This window comes from Plectropomus leopardus, chromosome 5 (genome assembly GCF_026936395.1).
Source record: "Plectropomus leopardus strain MGB_pleo_1.0 chromosome 5, ASM2693639v1, whole genome shotgun sequence".
NCBI lineage: Eukaryota > Metazoa > Chordata > Actinopteri > Perciformes > Serranidae > Plectropomus > Plectropomus leopardus.
In genome coordinates, this window is record NC_142180.1 from 33,636,374 (window position 1) to 33,658,588 (window position 22,215).

At 39.1% G+C, this 22,215-nt stretch overlaps 1 protein-coding gene and 1 long non-coding RNA gene across 7 annotated transcripts in view; both read left to right on the forward strand.

The window, feature by feature from the left end:
- nhsa (Nance-Horan syndrome a (congenital cataracts and dental anomalies)) overlaps positions 1–16,991 on the forward strand; it is a 90,640-nt gene extending 73,649 nt beyond the window's left edge. For all 6 annotated transcript variants that reach the window (XM_088078013.1, XM_088078014.1, XM_088078015.1 and 3 more), the window contains 5 exons: positions 1,165–1,357; positions 3,508–3,639; positions 5,349–8,141; positions 9,682–9,802; positions 11,000–16,991. In XM_088078013.1, the coding sequence (XP_087934139.1) occupies positions 1,165–1,357; positions 3,508–3,639; positions 5,349–8,141; positions 9,682–9,802; positions 11,000–11,618 (3,858 nt within the window). In that variant the 3' untranslated portion in view covers positions 11,619–16,991. The remainder of the gene's footprint in view (positions 1–1,164; positions 1,358–3,507; positions 3,640–5,348; positions 8,142–9,681; positions 9,803–10,999) is intronic.
- Positions 16,992–17,821: 830 nt separating this feature from the next.
- On the forward strand, positions 17,822–21,796 carry LOC148189612 (uncharacterized). Its single transcript, XR_015776556.1, has 3 exons — positions 17,822–18,165; positions 18,262–18,304; positions 20,104–21,796. It is a non-coding gene; the product is annotated as an uncharacterized LOC148189612 (long non-coding RNA).
- Positions 21,797–22,215: the final 419 nt, after the last annotated feature.

The window sequence follows — 22,215 nt, forward strand, 5'->3', positions numbered from 1 at the left end:
TCACACAGCTCATGCAATATCACCTGAGTCTCATTTATCCAGTCGCATGCTCAGTACTTCATAGACAGCCCATAACTTAACTTAACTTATCTTAACTGTAAGTCAAACTTATTTTTGCCCTCTTCAAAGCCAGACCCCATAGATAAAAAATAGTAATTTTACATCACTGAACACGGGAGCTGCTGGTCTACCGCTGCTTAGTTTGTGTTATTTCGTGACTTCGGTGTTTTAAATAGTTCGTTCAGATTCAGCAAAGTCACACTTAAGCCATTTTTACACAGCGATGACACTAAGGGGCCACGCTGAGGTTCCTTCTTTATGTCTGCATGCATTTTTACACAGAAACAAGCATCTGCTTCATCTGTCCGCTCCAGTTTGTGATTATAGACGGCATGCTGAAGCAAAAGAGGCGTTTAAAACACAACAACGTCAGCCTCTAGTGTGACTTATAACATACTCGCTGGCAGCGCTTTCCTGAACAATAATGGCACTAAAAATAATTTACTGTTCATTTAATTAATGCTGCTTAATAACAGGCCGTGTAAAGAAGGAACAAACAAACTACTGTTTGCGGCAGCAGTAGACCAGCAGCTCCTGTGTTCAGTGACGTAAAATTACTGTTTTTGGTGACGGGAATCTGGCTTTGAAGAGAGCATAAATAAGTCTCACATTTAGTCCATTTCTCGGTCTGAAAGAGCTGCCTGTTTGAGAGGCACTGAGCATACGACTGGATAAATCACTCTTAAATTGCTGGAATCACAGACAACTACAACTTAAATAACTCAAGAATATTTTTAACTTTTGGGATTCCTTGTTCATAGTTTTCTTTACAAATTTAAGGTAACACACGGTGAATAAATAATATACATGTGATCATTCTGTGGGTGCAGTGAAACTCAGCTCTTGGAAAGGATGTGTGTATTGATTTTTTTTCTGCTCTGACAGTAAAAAGTCTTTGCAGCAGATTAATAAGACTCTAATCTCTACATCTGGCCGTCAGCTTTTTCCCACATAAACACTTTTAACAGTATAACCTCAGACTTTAAGCGCTGTTATCGACACATCCTCCTTCCTGAAGCTGAGTTTGATCACTTTTTAACTCTGCCGTACCATTTCTCACCTAACCTGAACAAACCTAACCATGCAAATATCCATCTGTTGCAGGCTGCGCCCTCTGACCCCGACACTGACGGGGTGGCTTTAGGTCACCGGCCTAAGTTTCCCATCCCTAACATCCCCTCCACCCTGGACAAGCAGACTAACTGGTCTAAAGCGCTGCCGCTGCCCACCCCAGAGGAAAGAATGAAAACCAATTCACAAGTCATCACCTCATGTGTCATCCCCATTAATGTGACCGGTAAATTTAAAGCACTGTTTTTATATCTGAATCTGTTGGTTATGACGGGACCGAGCTGTGGTGTAGAGTCGTCATGTCCCTCAGTGATGCCGGAGGAGTTTGACATTTTGGGAAATGAAACTTGCTTTCTTGCTCGGCGTTAGATAAAAAGATTGATGGCACTCTCCCGTCTGTCTGTTAAATACGAGGCTGCAGCCAGAAGACTTTTATCTCAGCTTCGTGTAAAGACCACAGATAAAACGAGGAGTGTAATATAGAGCTTAAGAGATGCTGTTATGTGTGTTTTGTGATTGTTTCCTTCTGCATCCAGTCTCTTGTTAAGCTAAATGTCTCCTGGCTAATTATTCAGTACATAGACACAAGAGTGCTTTTAATCGTCAAATCTAACTCTTGACAAGAAAACCAGTAAGCATATTTCCCAAAATGTCAAAAAAAATCTTCTCAAAATAGTGACTCAGTATTTCAAAATAATAACAATACTAAACTAACTATCTTTAATAAGGGTCATCAGTATTTGTAGAAACTAACTAGCTATTATGAGACATTTTCTCATTATTTTGAGTATTTACTTGCTATTTTGAGAAACTTTCTCAATACTTTGATAAAGATTTTTTTAAAAATTTGAAATATTAACTCAATATTTTGAGTTTCTGATTATTTAAAAAAAAAAAGATTAATGTTATTTTGAAATATTAACTCATTATTTTGAGAATGTTTTTACATTTTTTATTTATTTTTTTCAGACACTATCTCAGTTTGGGAAAGATTGGCATTATTTTGAAATATTAACTGATTATTTTAACAAAGTCTCTAATTATTTTGAGACATTAACTCGTTATTTTTAGATTTTTTCACATTATTTTTATGTATTAGGTCATTATTTAACAACATTTCTTATTATTTTGAGAAACTAACTCATTATTTTGGGAATGATTCCCATCATTAAATATTAACTCATTATTTTTTAGAAAGTTTTTTATTATTTTCTCTTTTGAGATAATGAGTTTTTCCTTATAATAACATACAGGTTCTTTTTTAATTTTTTTTAAATTTTATTAATCACACTGGTGTAAATGGGCTTCCATATCTCACACATATAACATTTTGATATCAGTTTCAACAATATTGCCCTAGTGATGTTATATTTTTTGTACATTGTATTTAAAAAACCCAGATAAAACATGTGACAAAGCCAGGCTAGCTGTTTCCCTCTGTTTCCAGTCTTTATGCTAAGCTAAGCTAACTGCCACAGACATGAGTGTTATCAGTCCTCTCGACTGTTTGCAAAAAAAGCAAATTTCCCAAAATGTGTCACAATTCGTTCAGCATTTACTGTTGTCCTTATTAATATGTGTGGAGTCTACTTTCCCCACATTACAAAAAAATGAAATATTTGCAAGAAATTTGGGAATTCTGCAGTTAAGTCTGAAACCTCATCACTTTGAAAAGCCTTCGTGTTACCGCAGAGAATCAGTCTCCATGCGCAAGTCATGCTTTGAGCTGTGTTAACTTTCTTTCTCATGCTTCAGCGCTTTGTGCCTGTGATTGCGAGGCGAGATGCTGTGACATGAATGCCAATTAGTTCTGTCCAAACTGTTGAAAAGGCCTGCCCCCGATGTAATTTACTCTCGCTCACATCGACTCAAAAGACGAGTTGTACGCCAACACTGGCTGAGTCAGACACAGTTTAGAGGAAAAATGCACATTGTAAGCAAAGTCCAGCGATTGCTATGGCGCTGAAAGGCCTGACCTGCCATCACATGACGGTCATAACGTCAAGAGAGGGAGGAAAACAAGGAGGAAACACAACAGATCTGAAGCAGAAAGCAGGATTTTTCTTTGGGTTTGGAAAGCCATAAACATGCTGGCTTTATCATTTGTGTTTTATAATTTATTTGCATGTTTTGGTCAACATAAACATGACATTAATTTGTAAATAACTCCACACTCTCACCAGAGCAGCCTCTTACTGTAGCTTAAAGCTCCATCAGAGAGCTGTCCTCTTCTCCTGCTATTTTTGTGGAAGATCTAATTTAGTTCAGCCAAGTGTTACAGTTTTTTTTTTTTTACGAGACACGTGAGAGTTAAAGGAAGAGTCGCTGCAGAAGCCACTCATCAAAGATTCCTCAGATGTCCCGTCTCTGTTGCAGGCGTTGGCTTTGACAGAGATGCTAGTGTGCGCTGCTCGCTCGTCCACTCGCAGTCTGTGCTTCAGAGGAGGAGGAAGCTGAGGAGACGGAGGACTGTCGCCGGCGTCCCCCGACAGGTGCAGCAGGATTTAGGTATGTCGCTCATCATCATCACCACACTCTCAGTCAGTCACGAGGATTTAAAAAAATAACTTTAAACTGCTCTTATTAAAGTAAAATAAAAGTATTTTTTATAATATTTGTGCTGCTGCTTTATACAAGGTGTCACTTAAAATGTCTTTAATAAACATTTACTAACAAAAGGCCCTTAAAAGTATTAACTTGTCTAAGATTCAGATTGAATGGGTCTTAAATGTTTTTTAGTCACGTCACTGTGAGAATTTCATGCGTTGGCGCCACAGGAAGCATCATTTTAACAGACGAGAAAAACTCTTTGACAGAAGACAGATTTCATTTTTTTTTCAAATAAATTCAATCAAGTCTTTGTGTATCAAGCACTTTAATTGGCTGTCAAACACGACAGGAAACACATTTTTCACACATTTCTTTTCGGTCACACAATGAGTCTGCGTCTTTAAACTAAGGCCTGCAGGCGCAGAAAGCATCATCAGGGTCATTTTACCTCACTGTTCATTTTGTTCTGATATCAGTATGTGTACTTGATAAAGTATATGTTAATATTTAGTGTGCACTTGTATCGCAAGTTTGTTCTTAAATTTCATTTAAAGTGGTCATAAAAAGGTCTTTAAAAGTCTTAAATGTAACTTCTTTATACCTGCAGACAACCTGGTGTTAAGGGTCTTAATCGACCCTTAACACCACTAATCAGAAGTTCAGAAAGATACTGAACCCCAAATTGCTCCTGGTGGCTTTTTGTATGAATGTTTAAAACACTGAGTAGTGAACGTGGCAAGTAGTGTCAGATTGAACTGGCACGAGTTATCGTACAACTCAAAAGGCGCCATACAAGCGCAAGTGCATTTACTAATAATAATACAATAAAGTTCAGTACATTTATGTCATTTTATCTTATTCACGTCACTAAACTGTAGAAGAAAAGCAGAATGATCATCTTTATAATACGTCAACATAAATATGAGTGAGATCAACTTGTGATAAGAGGCGTCTTTTCAGTTTTAGTTTGTTCTTTTTTAAGATATTTTTGGGTCATTTCATGCTTTTATTAGCCAGACGACAGTAGAAAGATGACAGGAAGTGAGGGGAGGGAGAAGAGGGAAATGACATCCACCAACAGTCCCAGCTGGGAATAGATACTAAATAGATACTAAAAAACACAGATATAAATGCAAAGGGAAAGTCTGGATTTTTTTGAAGTGAGGTTGAATGAGGTACTCATCCACAGTAGATGCTGGTCGAAACAGACGAGTCGAATAAGCTATGTGCTGCTGTGGACTGGAACAGAAACAAAATGTATTTTACTAACCCGCCTCAAAAAATCCAAACTATCCCTTCAAGGAACAAAGTATGAAGAGCAATAAAGTGTGTTGATCTTAGCTGGATGGTTTCCATAAACAACCGAGTTTCATGCCGGAGTCCGGAGGTTTTTTTTTTACACCTTACCATGCGCCTCTTTTGCCAAAACCTAAGTGACTTTGTTGCTTAATCCAGACCATCTTGACAGTCCGCATTGGATGCCATGTGCATTCGTTGACATCACGGTAACGGCATGCTGGAGTGTAAACAGCTGACGCAGAAGGAATCCTAAAAACATCAGAAGGTCACTGACAGAGCGGCACCGTGTGACGAGTTGTGATGAGAACGGGTCGTTGTTTCTGAGTCTTTTGATGCGGTTTTCTAATGTTTATGTTCCTTCCCTTCAGATTCTGACGACTCTCCTGGTTCCAGAGAGCGGACGGTGATCGTTCACGCCAGCTCCAGCATCACTCCCTCCAACGAGGAGCTGGCGAGCCATCTCAGCACCAGAGACTCAGGTTGTCAGACAGAAGACTTTTTGATCTCAGGAGCGCCGTCTCGGAGGAGGATCAGGGCCCAGAGAGGCCAGGGAGTCGCCCTCTCCCTTTCCTACTCTGCAGGCAACATCTTGTGTCTGTCGGACAGCGCGGACGCCATGTTCTCCGCCTCCGTGGGCGCGCACCTGCGCTCCCGGAGTCTGCCCCGAGACAGCAGCCGGATGATAGACAACAGGCACAATGACAGCGACGATGAGGAGGAGCTGTCCCCCTTTAACACTGAGGACTACCTGCCTGGTCCTGGAGAGCTGATTCTGAAGGATGAGGAGGAGAGCACGGACGACCAGGCCGTGTCCGAGCACCCGCTGGGTCTGAAGTACAAGCAGCTGTCAGAGAGTCCGGAGCGCAGCTGGATGGAGCGGACCAGATCCCAGCTGCCCAGGAAGGTCGACATGGGCAGCTGTGAGATCTCCTCCAGCTCGGACACCTTCAGCAGCCCCGTCCACTCCGTCTCAGCCGCAGGGGTGCTGGGAGGACAGATGGACCATAAGGAGGACCACCAGTCCTCAAGTGGGAACTGGAGCGGCAGCAGCTCCACTTGCCCCTCACAGACCTCAGAGACAATCCCCCCCGCTGCCTCCCCGCCTCTGACGGGCTCCTCACACTGCGACTCTGAGCTCTCACTCAACGCCGCCACTCACGTCAACGACGACCAGACGGGCTTCATGCTGGACCACTACCCGGGCCTCAGGACCCAGCGGGCCGGCTCCTTCTCCTCCACAGCTATGGACATATTAGAGGAAGCAGGGTCCAGCACTCCCATCGAGGGGGAGTGGAGTTACACCCACTCGGACCCTCCACGCTCGCAGGACTTCAGCCCTGAGCCGAGCAGAGAGGCCGAGAGCAGCCTGGGCTGCCCCAGCTTCACCAGCATGGCCACGTGTGAGAGCAGCTACTCCGACAAGCCGCCGTCGGAGAAAGCCGACACCGTCTCGCACTACTCGGTAGACACTGAAGGCTACTACACCTCAATGCACTTTGACTGTGGGATAAAAGGCAGCAGAAGCTTCACTTATAACTATGCAGCCTCGGGCTCCGACTGTGGCCTGTCTGATTTAAGTGGTCACATGACTTTAGGGAGGCGCTGCCTCTCTTTAAGAAAACCAAAGGCGAAGCCGTGTCCGCCTAAAAGGAGTTCATCCTTAAGAAAAATATGCAGTGAGGGACACATCCCCGACAATAAAGAACCAAAGATTTCATGCGGGCAGCAACTTCCACCGTCTTCCAAGGAGAGGAAACTGCAGCTGGTTTTGTCCGGCTCTCAAAGTCACGTAGAAAACTCCTCACTAGTCCGAGAGCCCCTCGTGGTCTGGGGGGAATCAGCGGATCTGCCTGATTTAGGCGTGTTTAGCTCCACGGATGCACATTCGTTTAAAGATGAGGGGGTCGTGCAGTCAGACTATGCAGATTTGTGGCTCCTGAACGATTTAAAATCCAGCGATCCGTATCGATCTTTGTCAAACTCTAGCACGGCGACAGGCACAACTGTCATCGAGTGTATCAAGTCGCAGGAAAGTTCCGAGTCTCAGACGTCTCAGTCCGACTCCAGAGCCACCACCCCGTCACTGCCATCAGCGGAGGGAGAGTTTAAGCTGAAGTCTCCAGAGAAGCTGGCAGGCCTCGCCAGCCCATCCAGCGGCTACTCCAGTCAGTCAGAAACACCCACCTCCTCGTTCCCCTCCGCCTTCTTTCCCGGTCCGCTGTCGCCATCCAGCGGCAAGAGGAAGCCCAAAGTCCCGGAGAGGAAGTCGTCTCTGTCGTCGCTGTCGCTGCAGTCGCTCTCCTGCAAGGATGCCTCGAAGAGAGACCTGGAGCTGCCCGTCATCCCTCCCTCCCACCTCGACTTAAGTGCCCTTCACAGCGTCGGCAACAAGGCTTCAGCTTACAGAACCCAGATCCAACTCCTTCACCAAAACAAACCGAAATCTGCAGCCAAACCTGCAGCGCCACCGACCTCAGAGGTATTCAACGCCCATCCCATGACCATCACACCCACAGTGCTGCACTCAGTGCAGCTCCGACCCGTCAGTAAGGAACATGAAGGAAGCCACGAGGACAAAACATCTGCCAAATGTCCCACTGTGAGCCTAACAAGCACACTCTCCTGTAACAAATCTGTAGAGCTCAAGAGCCCCCTGTTACACAACTCGCATCACACGCCGCCGAAAGGGTCGTGCGAGTCCGTGTTTACCTCAAACGAAGAGCTGGCAGATGGAGAGGCAGCATGTCAGAGCGAAACGAGGAACAGAGAGGCTCCTCTAGAGAGCATGACAGCGTTCACGCTGCAGTCAGAGAAATCGTTAGACGTCCCTGAGAGGACGGCAGGACATGAAGGAGAGACGTGCAGAGTGTTGGAAGAAACAGGTATTTGCTCGCAGTGGGAGCCGTTAGATCAGCAGAGGACTGAGTGGACAGAAGAAGACGACCCGGCTCTCTGGGTTCAGGATTTTTCACCGCAGAGATCCGACGGTCTCGATGAAGTGCCTGCTGCCGACGGCCAATCGGAGGTGTTGCAAGAGAGTTCAGTCAGTGATGAAGGTGGTCAGGAGGTGGAGCATGAGTCATCAGGTGCTTCGGCCGAGAGTGCCTCCCAGGACGGCAAGGACGAGTCCACAGCAGAGACGGAGGATTACTTCAGTAAAGGTAGACCTTCGCCGTCTGTATCACTGATGCATGTTGTGTTTATGACTCCTGACATTTAGGGATCATCATATAAAGCACACTGAGTGTCACTCAGAGCATTTGCCAGTTTTCTTATATTTTCTTTTCTTACATTTCTTCTTTCTTATTAAATTTTAATTATTTTCACATCAGATCCGTTGTGTTTATACACAGCAGCAGTTAAAAGGCAGAATCAGTCAGACCGTCTATACTCCACTCTGCACATACACGAAACACGGAAATGGACATTTGATGTAAAATAACATATAGAGGTAAAATATGACTGTAAAAACATGGTTAAAGTAAAAAATATCATGTTATAAAAGGAAAAGGAAAAAGAAGAAAGTTAAAGAAATAATAATAATAAATTAAAATATGGACAATGACAGCAAACTTAAAAATGAAGTGCTTTGTCCTCTGACTTTAATCAACAGCGTATGGCAAAAGATGGTCTAGAAATGAGGTATTAGGAAATCTCATGTGGCACTAGGTTTGTTTTTTTTTGTTTCATTATATTTTCTCTCTTTTCTTTTAGTTTTTGCTGTTTCTGTCTGCCTCTCTCTGTCAGTTAATCAATGTCAAAGTCAGTATCAAGGTGTATTTGCTAACAGCCAACCAGTCCGCAATGAAAATGTCGATGTGAAACGATCCGAGGTGTAAAAAAAAAAAAAAAAAAAAAGTCTGGGAACCCCTGATGTAGAGAATCACAGATTTTGTAAAATGTGGAGAGCATGAGGTATCTGAAGGGTTACACGGTGATTAACAGGACTGAAAAAAGTTAAAAAATTTATTTCTGCAACACTAAATTGTGCAACCTCCACACCAAATTTAACCCGAGTGCAAAAAAAGGGAATAAAAACTGGAGAAATGTCTGCACATTGTAGCTCCCGTAGGTGAAATGTGTCATAAGTGATGCTCCTCTTCAGACGCCATCTTCAAATACACATGCTCTGGTCAAATGATGATTGTGGTGAAATGCAGAAACCTCCCACAGATAACGAGTTAAATGATATTGATTATATACAAATGCATATTAAGAAAAACGTGTACAAAAAGGGGGAACATTTGTGGATCGACTGACGCTGATCGGCAGTTTGCTGCTCACAGCTAATAAAAAAGAAATACAGAAATAGCTCATGTGAAATGGTCTTATGATAAACAGTTCTAATTTTTGCATAAACTAGTGTTTGTGAAGGATCCTGTCAATCAAAGTTAAGAAGCCGCTTCAGGAATGAACATTTTAGGGCCTTTAAAGTCATTATTAAATAAACTAAACTAAACTTTATTGGCTTCCAGCTGCAATGAAATGCTGCATTTCTGTGTTTTAGTTTTGATTTAATGTCTTCTGGTTTTCTGAGTGTTTGTTGGCCAAAACACAGAATTTGAAATATTTTTAGACTTTTCTGTGTAATTTATTAACTGCCTCGGGTTCCTGAGGCCCTTGTGACTGTTGCTCCCTGTTAAGGGGAAACATTAAAGAAACACTGTACGCACTATATTATAAGTTGATTTCTGTTATCAGACTCTACACCCAGTGATAATGCAGCGTCCCCTCAGAGTGACGAGTCGAGGCCGGAGGATGATGTGTTTCTGTCACCCACCAAGTCCCGGACCACGGAGGATCTGTTCGCTATGATACACAGGTGAGCGGATAAGAGCTGCGGAGAGGGACGTCTGATTTACGTTTTAACCTGAATTCATTTTTTAGTAAGGGCCATCAACATGTCTGTGAGTTAGAGCGTGGCTATTTTTAAGGCTGAAGTTTGTAAAGTTACCACGTATGGAAAGGCAACCTGAGTTCTTGATAGGGTGTCACATACCTCCTGCCAAACCCTTAAAATTTAGGGCATTACCAAGTGGATAATGCCCTAAATGTCAGATTGTAGAAATCTAATGCCAGCCTCAAACCAAACAACTACTCCAGCAATTTTACTCACGTGATAAATGAACATTGTTAACAGCCAATAGCTGCGCTCTCTCCAGCACTAAACCAAAAGCAGCAAACTGGGTAGACAGGAAACATGGAGGAACAGGTCTGGGTTTTCTTTCTCTGTGGAAAAGGAGGATATCATATTGATGCCGAATTGACAGGAGTGATGTCGACACATGACGCCTTTTGTCTCGTGTTTCTAGAGTTATGTGATTTTGCAGAAACAAAGATTTAATAATAATGTCATATTTCTTAAAGGGAGTTTGGCATTATATTTTTCACCAGGAGCAGGTTGGGAAATAATCTCTAATAGGAATTTAGTTGTAGTTTTTAAATAGAGACCCTGCAAGATCCCCAGAAAAATGATAAATATTATAGTGTGTGACTAAAAACTCACATTTTATTTAGATTTGAGAGGGAGCCAGACTTTAGTCATTTAAAAGTCTTCTTGTGTGTGTATCTTAACCCTCTGATACCTGACCAAACTGGCTTAATTTCTTTCGAAATCATGAGAAGAGGGCAATAAGTAAGAAGATATTAGTAAGAAAGTTACAAGAAAATTACCTGAAAATAGGGTATAAAAAAAAAAAGAGAGATAAAAAAAAGGTTACCTCAAGAAAATCTTATTTTTTTTAAAATAGTCTTTTTGTGTTTCTTTTTTGTGACATAAGTTTAAATACATAATGAAGAGAATTATAAATATAGTTATCTGGACATTTTTTTAGATCATTTCCTTGTCACCTTGTAGGATTTTTTTTTTTAAGTTTGCAGTTTGCAGGACATTTCATGCCAAGTTGCTCTTTATGTTTTTCCTGTAATTTTGAAAGAAATCAAACCAATTTTCTCAGATTTCAGAGGTTTAAATGCTGATGCTGATCCAGGTGTTAAAGGGTTAAATGCGTTTCTTCAGGTCCAAAAGGAAAGTGTTGGGCAGGAAGGATTCAACCGAGTTGAATGTGAGGAACCGGCTCGGCGCTGCATCGGGGAACACGCCGCCCAGCAGCACTGGGAGCTCCCCGGTCTCACTGGCGTCCCCCTCCTCCGCTGTGACGCCACCCGGCCTGCACAGAGTCTCGGGGCCCATCTACAGGAACGCAAAGAAGTCCAGCACCTCCAACGAGGAGTTCAAACTGCTGCTGCTCAAAAAGGGCAGCCGCTCAGAGTCAAGTTACCGCATGTCAGCGACAGAGATCCTCAAGAGCCCCATCGCTCCTAAATCTCCTGGAGACTCCCTGATGGAGTCGCCCAGACAGCCCGATGACCCCGCCTCTCCACTGCAACAACAATCAGGACCAGATCAGCTCCCCAGCCCGTACCCCAAAGCCAACGCTGACTGCTTCTCCCCAAAATCCTTCCCCACGTCTTCTTCCAGGCAGGGCCGCTCCAGAATCCCCCCGCCCGCCAACAGCAGCCGATACGGCATGCGTAGCAGACTGTACTCGGCGCCCATGCAGGCCATCTCAGAGGGCGAGACGGAGAACTCAGACGGGAGTCCTCACGACGACCGCTCATCACAGGGCTCCACGTAGAAAACCGAGTGTCAGAAGGTATGAAATTATTTTGTTAGTTTACAGTGAAAAAACAAAACGGACCAGAATGAGTTATAATATATATAAGAGATGTGGTGAGGTTAATGTAATGTATGCAGAACTTTAGGGATTTTGTTTTTAAAAAATAATGATAAATTTTACTAATTGTGGATGAGTTTTTATAGATGTTTACTTTTGGTTATTCTGTGGATACTTAAAACTGTTTTACTTGTGTTAAAAAATGTTTTATACACACAGTTTGTCTAAAAAAATATCCTCGTGATATGAACTCTGAAGATGAGAAATATCTGCATTCTGTAGGAAATTATAATTGATGAACAGAAATGAGAAAAACATCCTACAGAAAACAAAAAATATTGTTTGGTTAGATTATGGCACATTACCTGAAGCCATGTACACCCAACCGGTTGCCTTCTTTCAGCCACACTACACTGTATTAAAAGAATAGTTTTGATTTTTTTTTTTGAAGTGGAGATAATTATCCATAGCGAGGAGATGACAGTCGTCCCCAGTTTGGAGAAGCAGAGTCTGAGACAAAAGATGATCAATGCACCGCTGTGGAAGGAGGATGATAATAATAATAAATAATAATAATAATAATAATAACTTTATTTATATAGCACCTTTAAAAACAGAGTTTATAAAGTGCTTTGACAAACAAAACAAAGCAGAAGCGAGAGGAGTTTCTCGCAGAAGTAACATGACAAAAAGAGCCAAAAAGTAATACGAACTAAAGCCAGACAAAACAGAGAAACACAGAAATAATAGTGTTAGTAATAAATTTAAACATGGCCGGGGCAGAATAAAAAATAGATAAATTAAATGATAAAAATAAATAAATAGATGAATAAAATACACCAATTAAAATAAAATTAAAATAGACGACATCACGTAAAAGCAAGTCTATAAAAATGGTTTTAATAAGTGGTTTAAAAGAAGTCAAGATGCAACAAAACATATTTTAGCCACCTAAAAAGATCAATATTGGTGAAAGTGTGCACTATATTTTAAATATTTTCACCGTTTTTCCTTACTGCCAGACAACAATGTCCGATGGGGAATCTGTTCATGGCGTCAGTTTCGTCAAAGCCGCCAGACTCCTTTGAGAAAAACAATAATTTGATAACGCTGAGTACAGGAGGTGTTTATCTACTGCTGCCTCAATCAGCTACTTTGTGTTATTGTGTCACTTTAGTGAACCTGAACTAACCTTTTAAAACACCAAACATGTTAAAATGGAGTCTGGCTGTAAAGAGAGCGATATAGAAGCTAAAGTTCCCCAAAAAATCACTGACGTTAAGGTTAAGTGCTGAAAATATTCTAAACAATGCATATACGTGATTTTTTTAGGTGGCTAAAATAGGTTTTGCTGGACGGAGGCCCCCTCTAGTGGTGGTATTAGATACCCGAGGCAGCCGCATTTCTTTTTTGGTTTTGGGGGAAACTACATTAGTATGAAGAGTGAGGAAGTCAGCATGGGGCAGACAGGAGGGGAGATGAACTGGTCAAACAAACTCCAGACTTTCACCCGGTAGACTGTGTTCGTGTCCCATGTGAAACCAAAAGTCAATCCTTTAATAACCATTTAATGTGCAGGTATGTGTAGCATACTGTGGAAGTGACATACGTCACATGACGTATGTCACTCATGTTACGTTCATAGCAAACGTAGTTATTTTAAGCCAAACCATGATGATTTTTCAAAACCCCTGTTCTCTTGTTGTCTAGATTTAAGAAAGTAAAATTAAAAATGAGGTTATTTTACCTACATTATAAGTTTATTTTGAAAAAGACAACATTTATCAAGCAAAAACTGCATGTTTCCTAAAGTTTATTTTGAAAAGAGATGTTCGTCCCTGAACGTCTGAAACTGACGTGCCACCGCCCAAATATCTGTATTTAACAAGTTGGAGTGAGAATTTGTTGTTCTGCCTGGTTCTTGAATCAGGGGGCCGACTGCCATCTACGATACGCTGACTACGGATGAGTACGTCATGCAACACCACTTCAAAAAAATCTGAATTATCCCTTTAATTTTAAATCTTTGCTCTCAGATTTCTCCAAAATCTAAAAACCAACTCACACATTTTTATCTTGTAAAAATAGAGAAATATATTGGATTAACTGTATGTATTCTGTGAATACCTATGCAACTAGACACACGTTTTTACATTTCTTCTTAAACTAATAATTTTTCTAACTCCCCAACTGATCATCAGGACGAACACTGTGTGAGAAACAGCAGTGAAAAAAAAAATGTGAAGCCTCAAAGCATCTCTTCATATTGACGATGTGTTTGTATATTTTACTCAGTCCTTTTAAAGTGTAAATTATATCAAAGATAGCTTACTATTACAACTTTTTACATCTCTCACGCAATAAGATGATTGATAATAAGAGGTGAGACAGGAAACGTCAAAGCCAAGCACTCACTCGACAATCCTAGGAGACAAGAAGGGAGCAGGTGTTAACATGGGAGAAGAAAAAGTGATTTTAAAAAAGTCAGAGGTGGTGAAAAAAGGAGATCTGTAAAAGAAAAAAGGAGGTCATGTATTTTTTTTAAAAAACATGATAATGGTCATTTCTGGTTTGCTGACTCGGTGTGTTTACGAATCGTTGAAAGGGGCAAGTGGAAAGTGTTCAGGAGGATCAAATATGCCTTATTTTAACCTCAACAAGAGACAGTAAGTGACGAAGCAGCGTGGGCCTCAGCAAGTGGAGTGTTTTTGTGAGATTTTTCAATTTTGATGGAGGATGTTTGGTTAAATATGGAGCCAGGTTATCATCTTAAATAAAGTTCTGGATTTAGAGAAGTAGTATTTGCTGTTTTATAGAGCCCGACCAATACTGGACCTTTGGGGCCAATGCCAATATTTATGCATTTATACCTAAAATATGAAACTATTGTCAAAAATGGCAAATGGCAGTGCACTGAAACAGTAAACTTAATTAGGAATTTAATTGTTATAAATTACGTCAAGCATCTTTTTCTGCATTATGAAAAATGCAACAACAAAAAAAATCATATTGGTGCATATCAGACTATATATACGTTGATGCCAATATATTAGCGATAAGTTAATATCGATATATCGGTCGGGCTGTTCTCTTTTATTCCCCATCAAAAGTATAACCTGCCATATTTTCATATTTTCTGTGTCACAACAATCTAAATGTATTTATTTTTGTAAATGACACAGAGAATCTCCGTGCACTCCCTGGATGGTTTTACACGTTTAGATAACTGAAATCTTTCAATGCAATGAATCGCTGAAATAACATATTTTATTCAGATAGTTATTTTGTTTATAAGAGACACATTTTAAAATGTATTTCACACTGGTTGCAGAGACAAATAGGAAAGCAACTCGTTAATGTCATTAGAAGATGGCAAAAGCAGTCATAAGCTACAAGTGTGTGGAGCTCGAACAGCGACAGTACGTTTTGGTTCGGAAAAATAAAATTCGTTATTAAAAGGAAACATTGGTGCTGAAAACATCCAATTGAAATGTAAACATGGGCATTACAATTAAAGTTTATTTTGATTTTAATTTTATATATATTTAGCATACTGATGTGTTTTTCAATGATAATCTTTAATGATAATAATGCTTCATGTGTTGCTGTGTCACCTTCATGGAATCTCTTCAGTTTTGGCACAAACATCCACTCGGACTCAACGATGAAATATATGATTTTGGTGGTCAAAGGTCAAGGTCACGATGACCTCATGTCTGTCTCACGAACATGAACATGCTATCTCAAAAAGGCCTTGAATGAAAATCTTTAAATTTTGCACAAACGTCCACTTCGAGTGTGATATTCGTCTCATTCTCATAAATGCAATATCACAAGAGGGCCTTCAGGGAAACGGTCACTTAAATGTAACAATTATCTGATCCGATTTTGTTGGTGAAAAATTAAGGTCACAATGACCTTATCTGTGTTATTCTCACGAATGTGGTATCTCAAAAAGACCTTTGAATTTCCTCAAATATGGCACAAACATCCACTTAGACCCAAGGATGAACTGATTGGATTTTGGAGGTCATAGGTCAAAGGTCAAGGTCATTGTGACCTTGCATCCATCTGACTCTTATGAATGCAATATCAAATTTGGCACTAACATTGATTTGGACTTGACAATGAACATATTAGATATTGATGGTTAAAGGTCAAGGTCACTGTGGTTCAAATATGAGTGGACAGACATGGATGTTAACTGTTCCTGTAACTTGACAACAGCTTTGCGGTAATTCTGGATTTTTTTAAAGAAGTAATTGCCAAAGAAAACTGACACTGAAAAAAGAGTGACGTGAGTAAGAAATCAGAAGATTGTATTTGAAATACACATCAAAATACATTAAAAAAAATTTCAATAAGATTTTAAAAAAAATTGATTTTTGATTTATTGTGCCAATGTTTCATAATTAAATGCCACATTTTATTTTCACTGCCAAAACTTACTGTCACTGTTCTAGCTTCACACCAGTGAGGTTTTAGGTGTAACCCTAGCACTCTTTCTCCCACATATTCATAAATATATAAGTAAATGGATGCAGTGATGGTACTCAACCATTATGCAAAAATATCTATGTAGCCATATTTCCCTATGGAGGACTGTTCTTCCCTACAGGTACACTGTAAATACCAACTTCAGTTTGGCCTTAATGATACTCCGTACTGATGCAATGTCATATAACAGGGTACACAAAGGGTTACGTCTGTGAGCCTTCATTCCAACTTTTTTTTTTCTTTTATTACTTTTTTGTGCACTGATAAAGTGATGTTTGTGAAGTTTCATCTGTCTCTTACTGTACCTGGAGATATTTATAGACCTTTACATGGAGCTGTTTGACTTTCCTTGAATAATATCCACACTCTGAGTACGCTTTTAGGAGTGGAGTAGACGCTTCTGCCAAAGGCTAGAACGTGCACACGTTAGTGGCATCAAACTGTTTATCTCTTCTCGTTTACTTGACAGAAACAGAACCGATACTAAAGAGCAGCGTAACTTATGGTACTAGATGCATTTCACTTAGACTTCAGATCGACCTCTGCATAATGTAGGTATCAGCTTTGTATTTTTTTTTGTACAAACTTGTAAATACAATAACTTTTGGAATTGTCACAAAGGTTGTTGAATTGTTTCTTATGTAAAAAAAAAAAAGTTTACATTGATTTCAAACCTTTGTATATTTTTGAGCTGTGGAACACTTTGTCTTGTATTTATTTTTTAGTAAGCATTGTGGAAATCCCATAGTAAATCCTATCAAAGCCAAGTGCTAGCACATCAGGCTGCTTAGCAAATGTGTATAAGAAGACAAATAAATGTGACTGCCTTGAAAATGACTCTTTGGTCACTGGTGATGTTCATTTTTCCTGTTTTTAAGTTGTTTAAAATTAAAAATTTGACTCTTATATTCAGCCGCATAACAAGGTTAATGTAAAGTAAGTAAGTAAATTTATGGGGTTCTGATGACCTGGAAAATTATTAGGATATAAAAATCATATATTCCAAGCCTGGAAAGTTTTGGAAAAGTCATGGAATTTTGTTTTGTGTAATTAAAATTGTTAAACTAATCTTTCGTGCATAACCGCTCATGTAATGTAGCTGTAAGTCGTTTATCTGTGATTGTCGAGGTAACGTAGTTTTATAATTGTGTCGACATTTTGTTTACAATCATGTACATTTCTTCTTTTTTTTAAAAGCAAGCTAGAAAAAGTTCTGTCATTTTTACAAAACATGCTGGGCAAATTTGACAAGAAAAAGAAATATTACGGGTCCTTGAAAAGTCATGGAAAACTTTTCAAACTTTGTCCATGAAAATGTGTGAGAACCCTGAATTTGACATATTATTTTATACTTTTGTTCTGCAGTATTTATTTGACAGCCAGAGTTACTAGTTACTTTTCATTTTAAGATTTTACTAAAAAATAATTTTTAAAAAATCACTCTACAGAGGCCATTTCTCAACATCAGATATATTCACCTTGCATTGCCTTGGGGCCAGGGGCCAAACGCAGCAGCCCCATACATGTTTCTAGGATTTCAGGACATTTCTTGGATTTAGGGACTTTTCTAGGGTTTTGGGATATTTCTAGGATTTTAGGACATTTCCAGAGTTTTGGGATATTTATAGGATTTAAGCACATTTCCAGGATTTCAGGACATTTCAAGGATTTTAGGACATTACTAGAAAGAGAAGGCCAGGGACCAGGTAATAAACAATCATTAATAATATCATTCAGATTAACTAAATCTACACTGAACAAAAATCAAAACGCGTATTTTTGTTCCCGTTTTTCACAGGTTTGAGTTAAAGATCTAAAGCTTTTCTAAGGCAATGTTTAAATTATTTATGATGAATCTGCTGATCTTGAAGATGTTGGCGCTTTGTTGGAGTTGACCTGATTGTGTGCACTCGCACTCATCGATTAAACCTGTGACAATCATCCAGCGCTCCTCTGATTGCCTCACCTGTCTGAGAGCTGCCGTGTGTTTTTACCTGCCCTGATGAAGACTGTGAGTAAAACACACAGGAGCTAAACCCGTCATTAAAAGATTTATTTTTAATCTTTGCAAATCTATCAAGTCGAACCTCTTTTTTTTCATCTCTAGGTTCATTTCTTTTGGACTTCAGATCAACTTCTTCAAACTGCAGGTAGCACCTTTCTATTCTTCTTATGTTAACACTCACAGGAGTCATTTTGCTTTATTAAGGACTTTATTTTGGTACCTTCAGCACATTTTGCAGATAATACTTGTGTACTTAGTGAACATTTTCAAAAATGTTTTCATTTCAAGTAAAATATTTAAAGTGAGTATGATTTTCATAGATTAAACACAGGGATTATGTGGCTTTTTTGTCTTGTTATGATACAAACTGTCCTCACATGAGGTTAAAATTCAGTCACAAAAACAGAGTTTAGCTTCTTTATTGGACTGCAGTGTCAGCTTTGTGTTCAGGAGATGGCGCCAAATCTAACAACAAAACAACACCATAGAGACGTTTGTCTTCAAAGGATGGTAGAATTGCGATAAAACAATAAAAAATTATGATATAAAAAACATGTTAAATTAGGACTAAAAAGCACTACAATGCTGTCTCATAGATTCATATCTAAACTGTGTGTTTCTTTCTTTTCTTTTCTTTTTATATTTTTTTAAAAGACGGTCATGACTTTAAGAACATATAATTTTTTGTGTTATATTTTTATGTTTTTTTTAAATTTTTTACCAGGCTGTGAAATTAACACCCTAGCCACCATATTTTGATTTTTTTTCTTTTTATTTAATTCACTAGTTTGAGACGAACACTAGAGGGTGTCTCTCAGCTGAATCCACAAGAGAATTCTGGGTAATTTAATGCAAATTGGGTGTAAATTTAAATTAGGCCTCTTTGTGTCCCGACCACAGAAATAACACAGCTGTTATTTTATTTTATTGAAAAAAATAATCTTCAGTCTTAACAAGTCTGCACCGGTTCCTCTCTGCACTACAGACTCAAGTCTCAGCTGCAGACGTATAAACGCGTCATCTCTGCATATTTTCACGGTCGAGCTCCGCAGTCAGCGTGAATTCTCTTTGCCGCTCTGTCTCATGTCAAACGGACAAAAACGCCTTGTTCTCAGGCAGTGTGTGTCAAGTGATCTGAGATTGTAAGAGAAGAAAAAAAGGTAAACAAAGCTGGGGACTGTTTGGCATCCTGAGTGGGTACCCATAGAGGGGCACACTGACCGTGAACTCTGACCTCAATTAACATTGGAGACAGCATGGCTCGGCAGGATGGCACGTAGTACAGAAATCGAGTATTTTCGTTCACAAGGGAAATATGTATCACAATAGTAATGTGAATAATTACATCAGAACCGAGAATATGGTTATAATAATAGTAATAATAATAATAATAATAATAATAATAATAATAATACGATAATAATAATAATAATAATAATAATAATAATAATAATAATAATAATAATAACAATAATAATTCAATAATAACAATAATAATAATAATAATTCCTGCAGAGGCAATTTAAAAATAAGAGCCAAACAATAATGCCGAACTAAGGCCAGACAAAATTTATATTACAATTTAACAAATTAGAAACAATTAGAAATAAAAAAAGATTATAAGAGTAAATACAATTCAAAGAATAAAAGCAGTAAACATGGAAATGTTAGTAATAATAATAGAATCAAACATGATCAAGACGGAATAAAAGACTAAATTATAAAATGAATTAAAAAAACAAACTAACTTAAACTCAATTGTTAATAGATAAACATAAATACTAATTAGTAAAGTAGTCTCTACTGCAGCCAGTCATGAGAAACTGTACAAGCTTTGATGTTGTTTGACTAAGAGATTTCTTTCTTTCTTTCTTTCTTTCTTTCTTTCTTTCTTTCTTTCTTTCTTTCTTTCTGTCTGTCTGTGTTTGTCTTTGTGCTGTACAGCAGGCTTTATGTCTTTATTTGCCCTCTGGCTCTGCAGACAGTACAGTAGATATTGAATAGGCCTTAAAAGCAAACGTCAGCCCAACGTGACTTTTTATCATCGTCTGATGAACGTGGACAAAGACGCGCAGAGACCTTCAAAAGAAACACTCAGCGTTCACTAGATGTAAGGGACTGTGGGAAAATTATTACATGTTTTGCTGCAGCGCTGTTGCTTAGCTTCTGTGCCGGTGTTGTGGGACTACACTTTTGCGTGACTTTTTAAATTTAAAATGAATATAAAATACCATTTTTAAGTTGTATGTCCGTCTTCTAAACCAAAATTAAGTCCCATTTCAGTGTTTTTTTAAAATAAAAATGCCTTACCCGTTTTGCAGCACCCCCTCCACCCTCATAAGTAACGAACAGTCCCTTTTCCTATTCCTTCCTCAGTTTAGTTAAAGTCTGACTGAGGTGTTTACATGATTGATTAGCTCGACTACCAATCAAACGATCTGTGTGTGTTAGTCTGATTTTGAGAAATTTGATTTAGTCCAATTTCAGTCGGACTTACACGTTTACATTTATTATAAACGTCCAGTTTTAGTCAGACTAACACAAAAACTCAGCATTGTGCAAATGCTCTGAGTGTACATCCAAACAGCTGCCCCCAACATCATATAAATAACGTCTCAGGGCCTCTGTCAAAGCAGCAAAATATTATAAGGTGGGATAAGTATAATGTATCAAATTTATATTTTTTGTATTTGCAGTCAGGGATGAGATCCATATATATAATATAAAGCTTGGGAGGTTATTGCTTTTTAATAAATAAAATAAAATAGGAAATTAAGCACCCCGCCCTATCTTAAGTAATTTGTGTACTGTCCCTAAATGCAAAGAGAGCTCAAATGACCTTCAGGGACCTCGTTTAATTACAATTGTACTGTAGATGCTCCAATCTTTTTGAAGCTATAAGTGTATAACATTTATGACTGTTCAGCTATCATTTCTGGGATTTATTTATATTTTTTATTTCACTCATTTTAACAGCATGTGTGCCATAAATATACCAAAAACAGACTGGAGTTAAAACACACAATACAGGCCAACCAATTATCTTACATGACAGCACCTGCAAGACGTATTTCGACTACACTATAGCTGGAAGACAGTCTGAAATTCACGGTTTGGTTAAGAATTTTTGGTTGTGCATCCTGACAGCAGCACGTTGAGCCCTGATCTGCTGCATCTCCACATGTGAGTAATAGTAAGTGTAGACGGGGTGGGGGAGGAGCACCGAGGAGGTAACCACACCAAAGTCACCATCAGACCACCAGGGTATATTGTGAGGCTCATTATAGTGCATTAAACAGCCTCCCTGCGGAACAATGAGAGGCCCCGGGGCCCCGAGGCAGAGCCCGAGGCTGGCTGGGACTGATATGGAGACCCAGGGGATCGAGCTCACCCGGGCCTGTCACTACCAGACTTTCATCTGCAGCTGCCAAACTCCATACAGCTCTGCTGCTGTCATCAGCTCACCAGCCTAATACTGCCCGGAGTATGAAATGAAGGAATAAAGTACAGTGAAAAAACCTCTCCAGCATTCAGAAATGATTCCTGTTTCCTAAACTCTATCAATGTGTGGGACTTTATTTTCATTAAAATCCACTGAAGCCTTCTGATTAAGTCTCAGTCCATTCCCCTGAGGGTTTTGGGCTTTTTTTTGTGGATATGATAAGAATTACTTCCACACTATACTTGATTTCACAGATCTGTTGCTTGGCACTATTTGGGAATAATTTCTAGAGGACATAAGGATGCAATTAAAATAAATTATCCATTTAAACCCAAATAAATCTTAATAATTTATTATAGAAAAGTATCTGGTGTAAATAAAATATAGTGTTTTATTTTTATTTGTATTTTTGTTGTGTTTACACATCATGAATGATTTTTTTGTTAGGTTTGTATATCTGTTCATTTATGGCAACTTTACGGATGATTTTTTTAAAATTAAGTTTGTGTATTTATTTATCTTAACTCTAGATGATGTTCTTTGTGCATTCATTATTTATTTGAAATATATGGGGGAGTATTGAAATGTTAAGTTTGTAATTATTTTTGTAACTA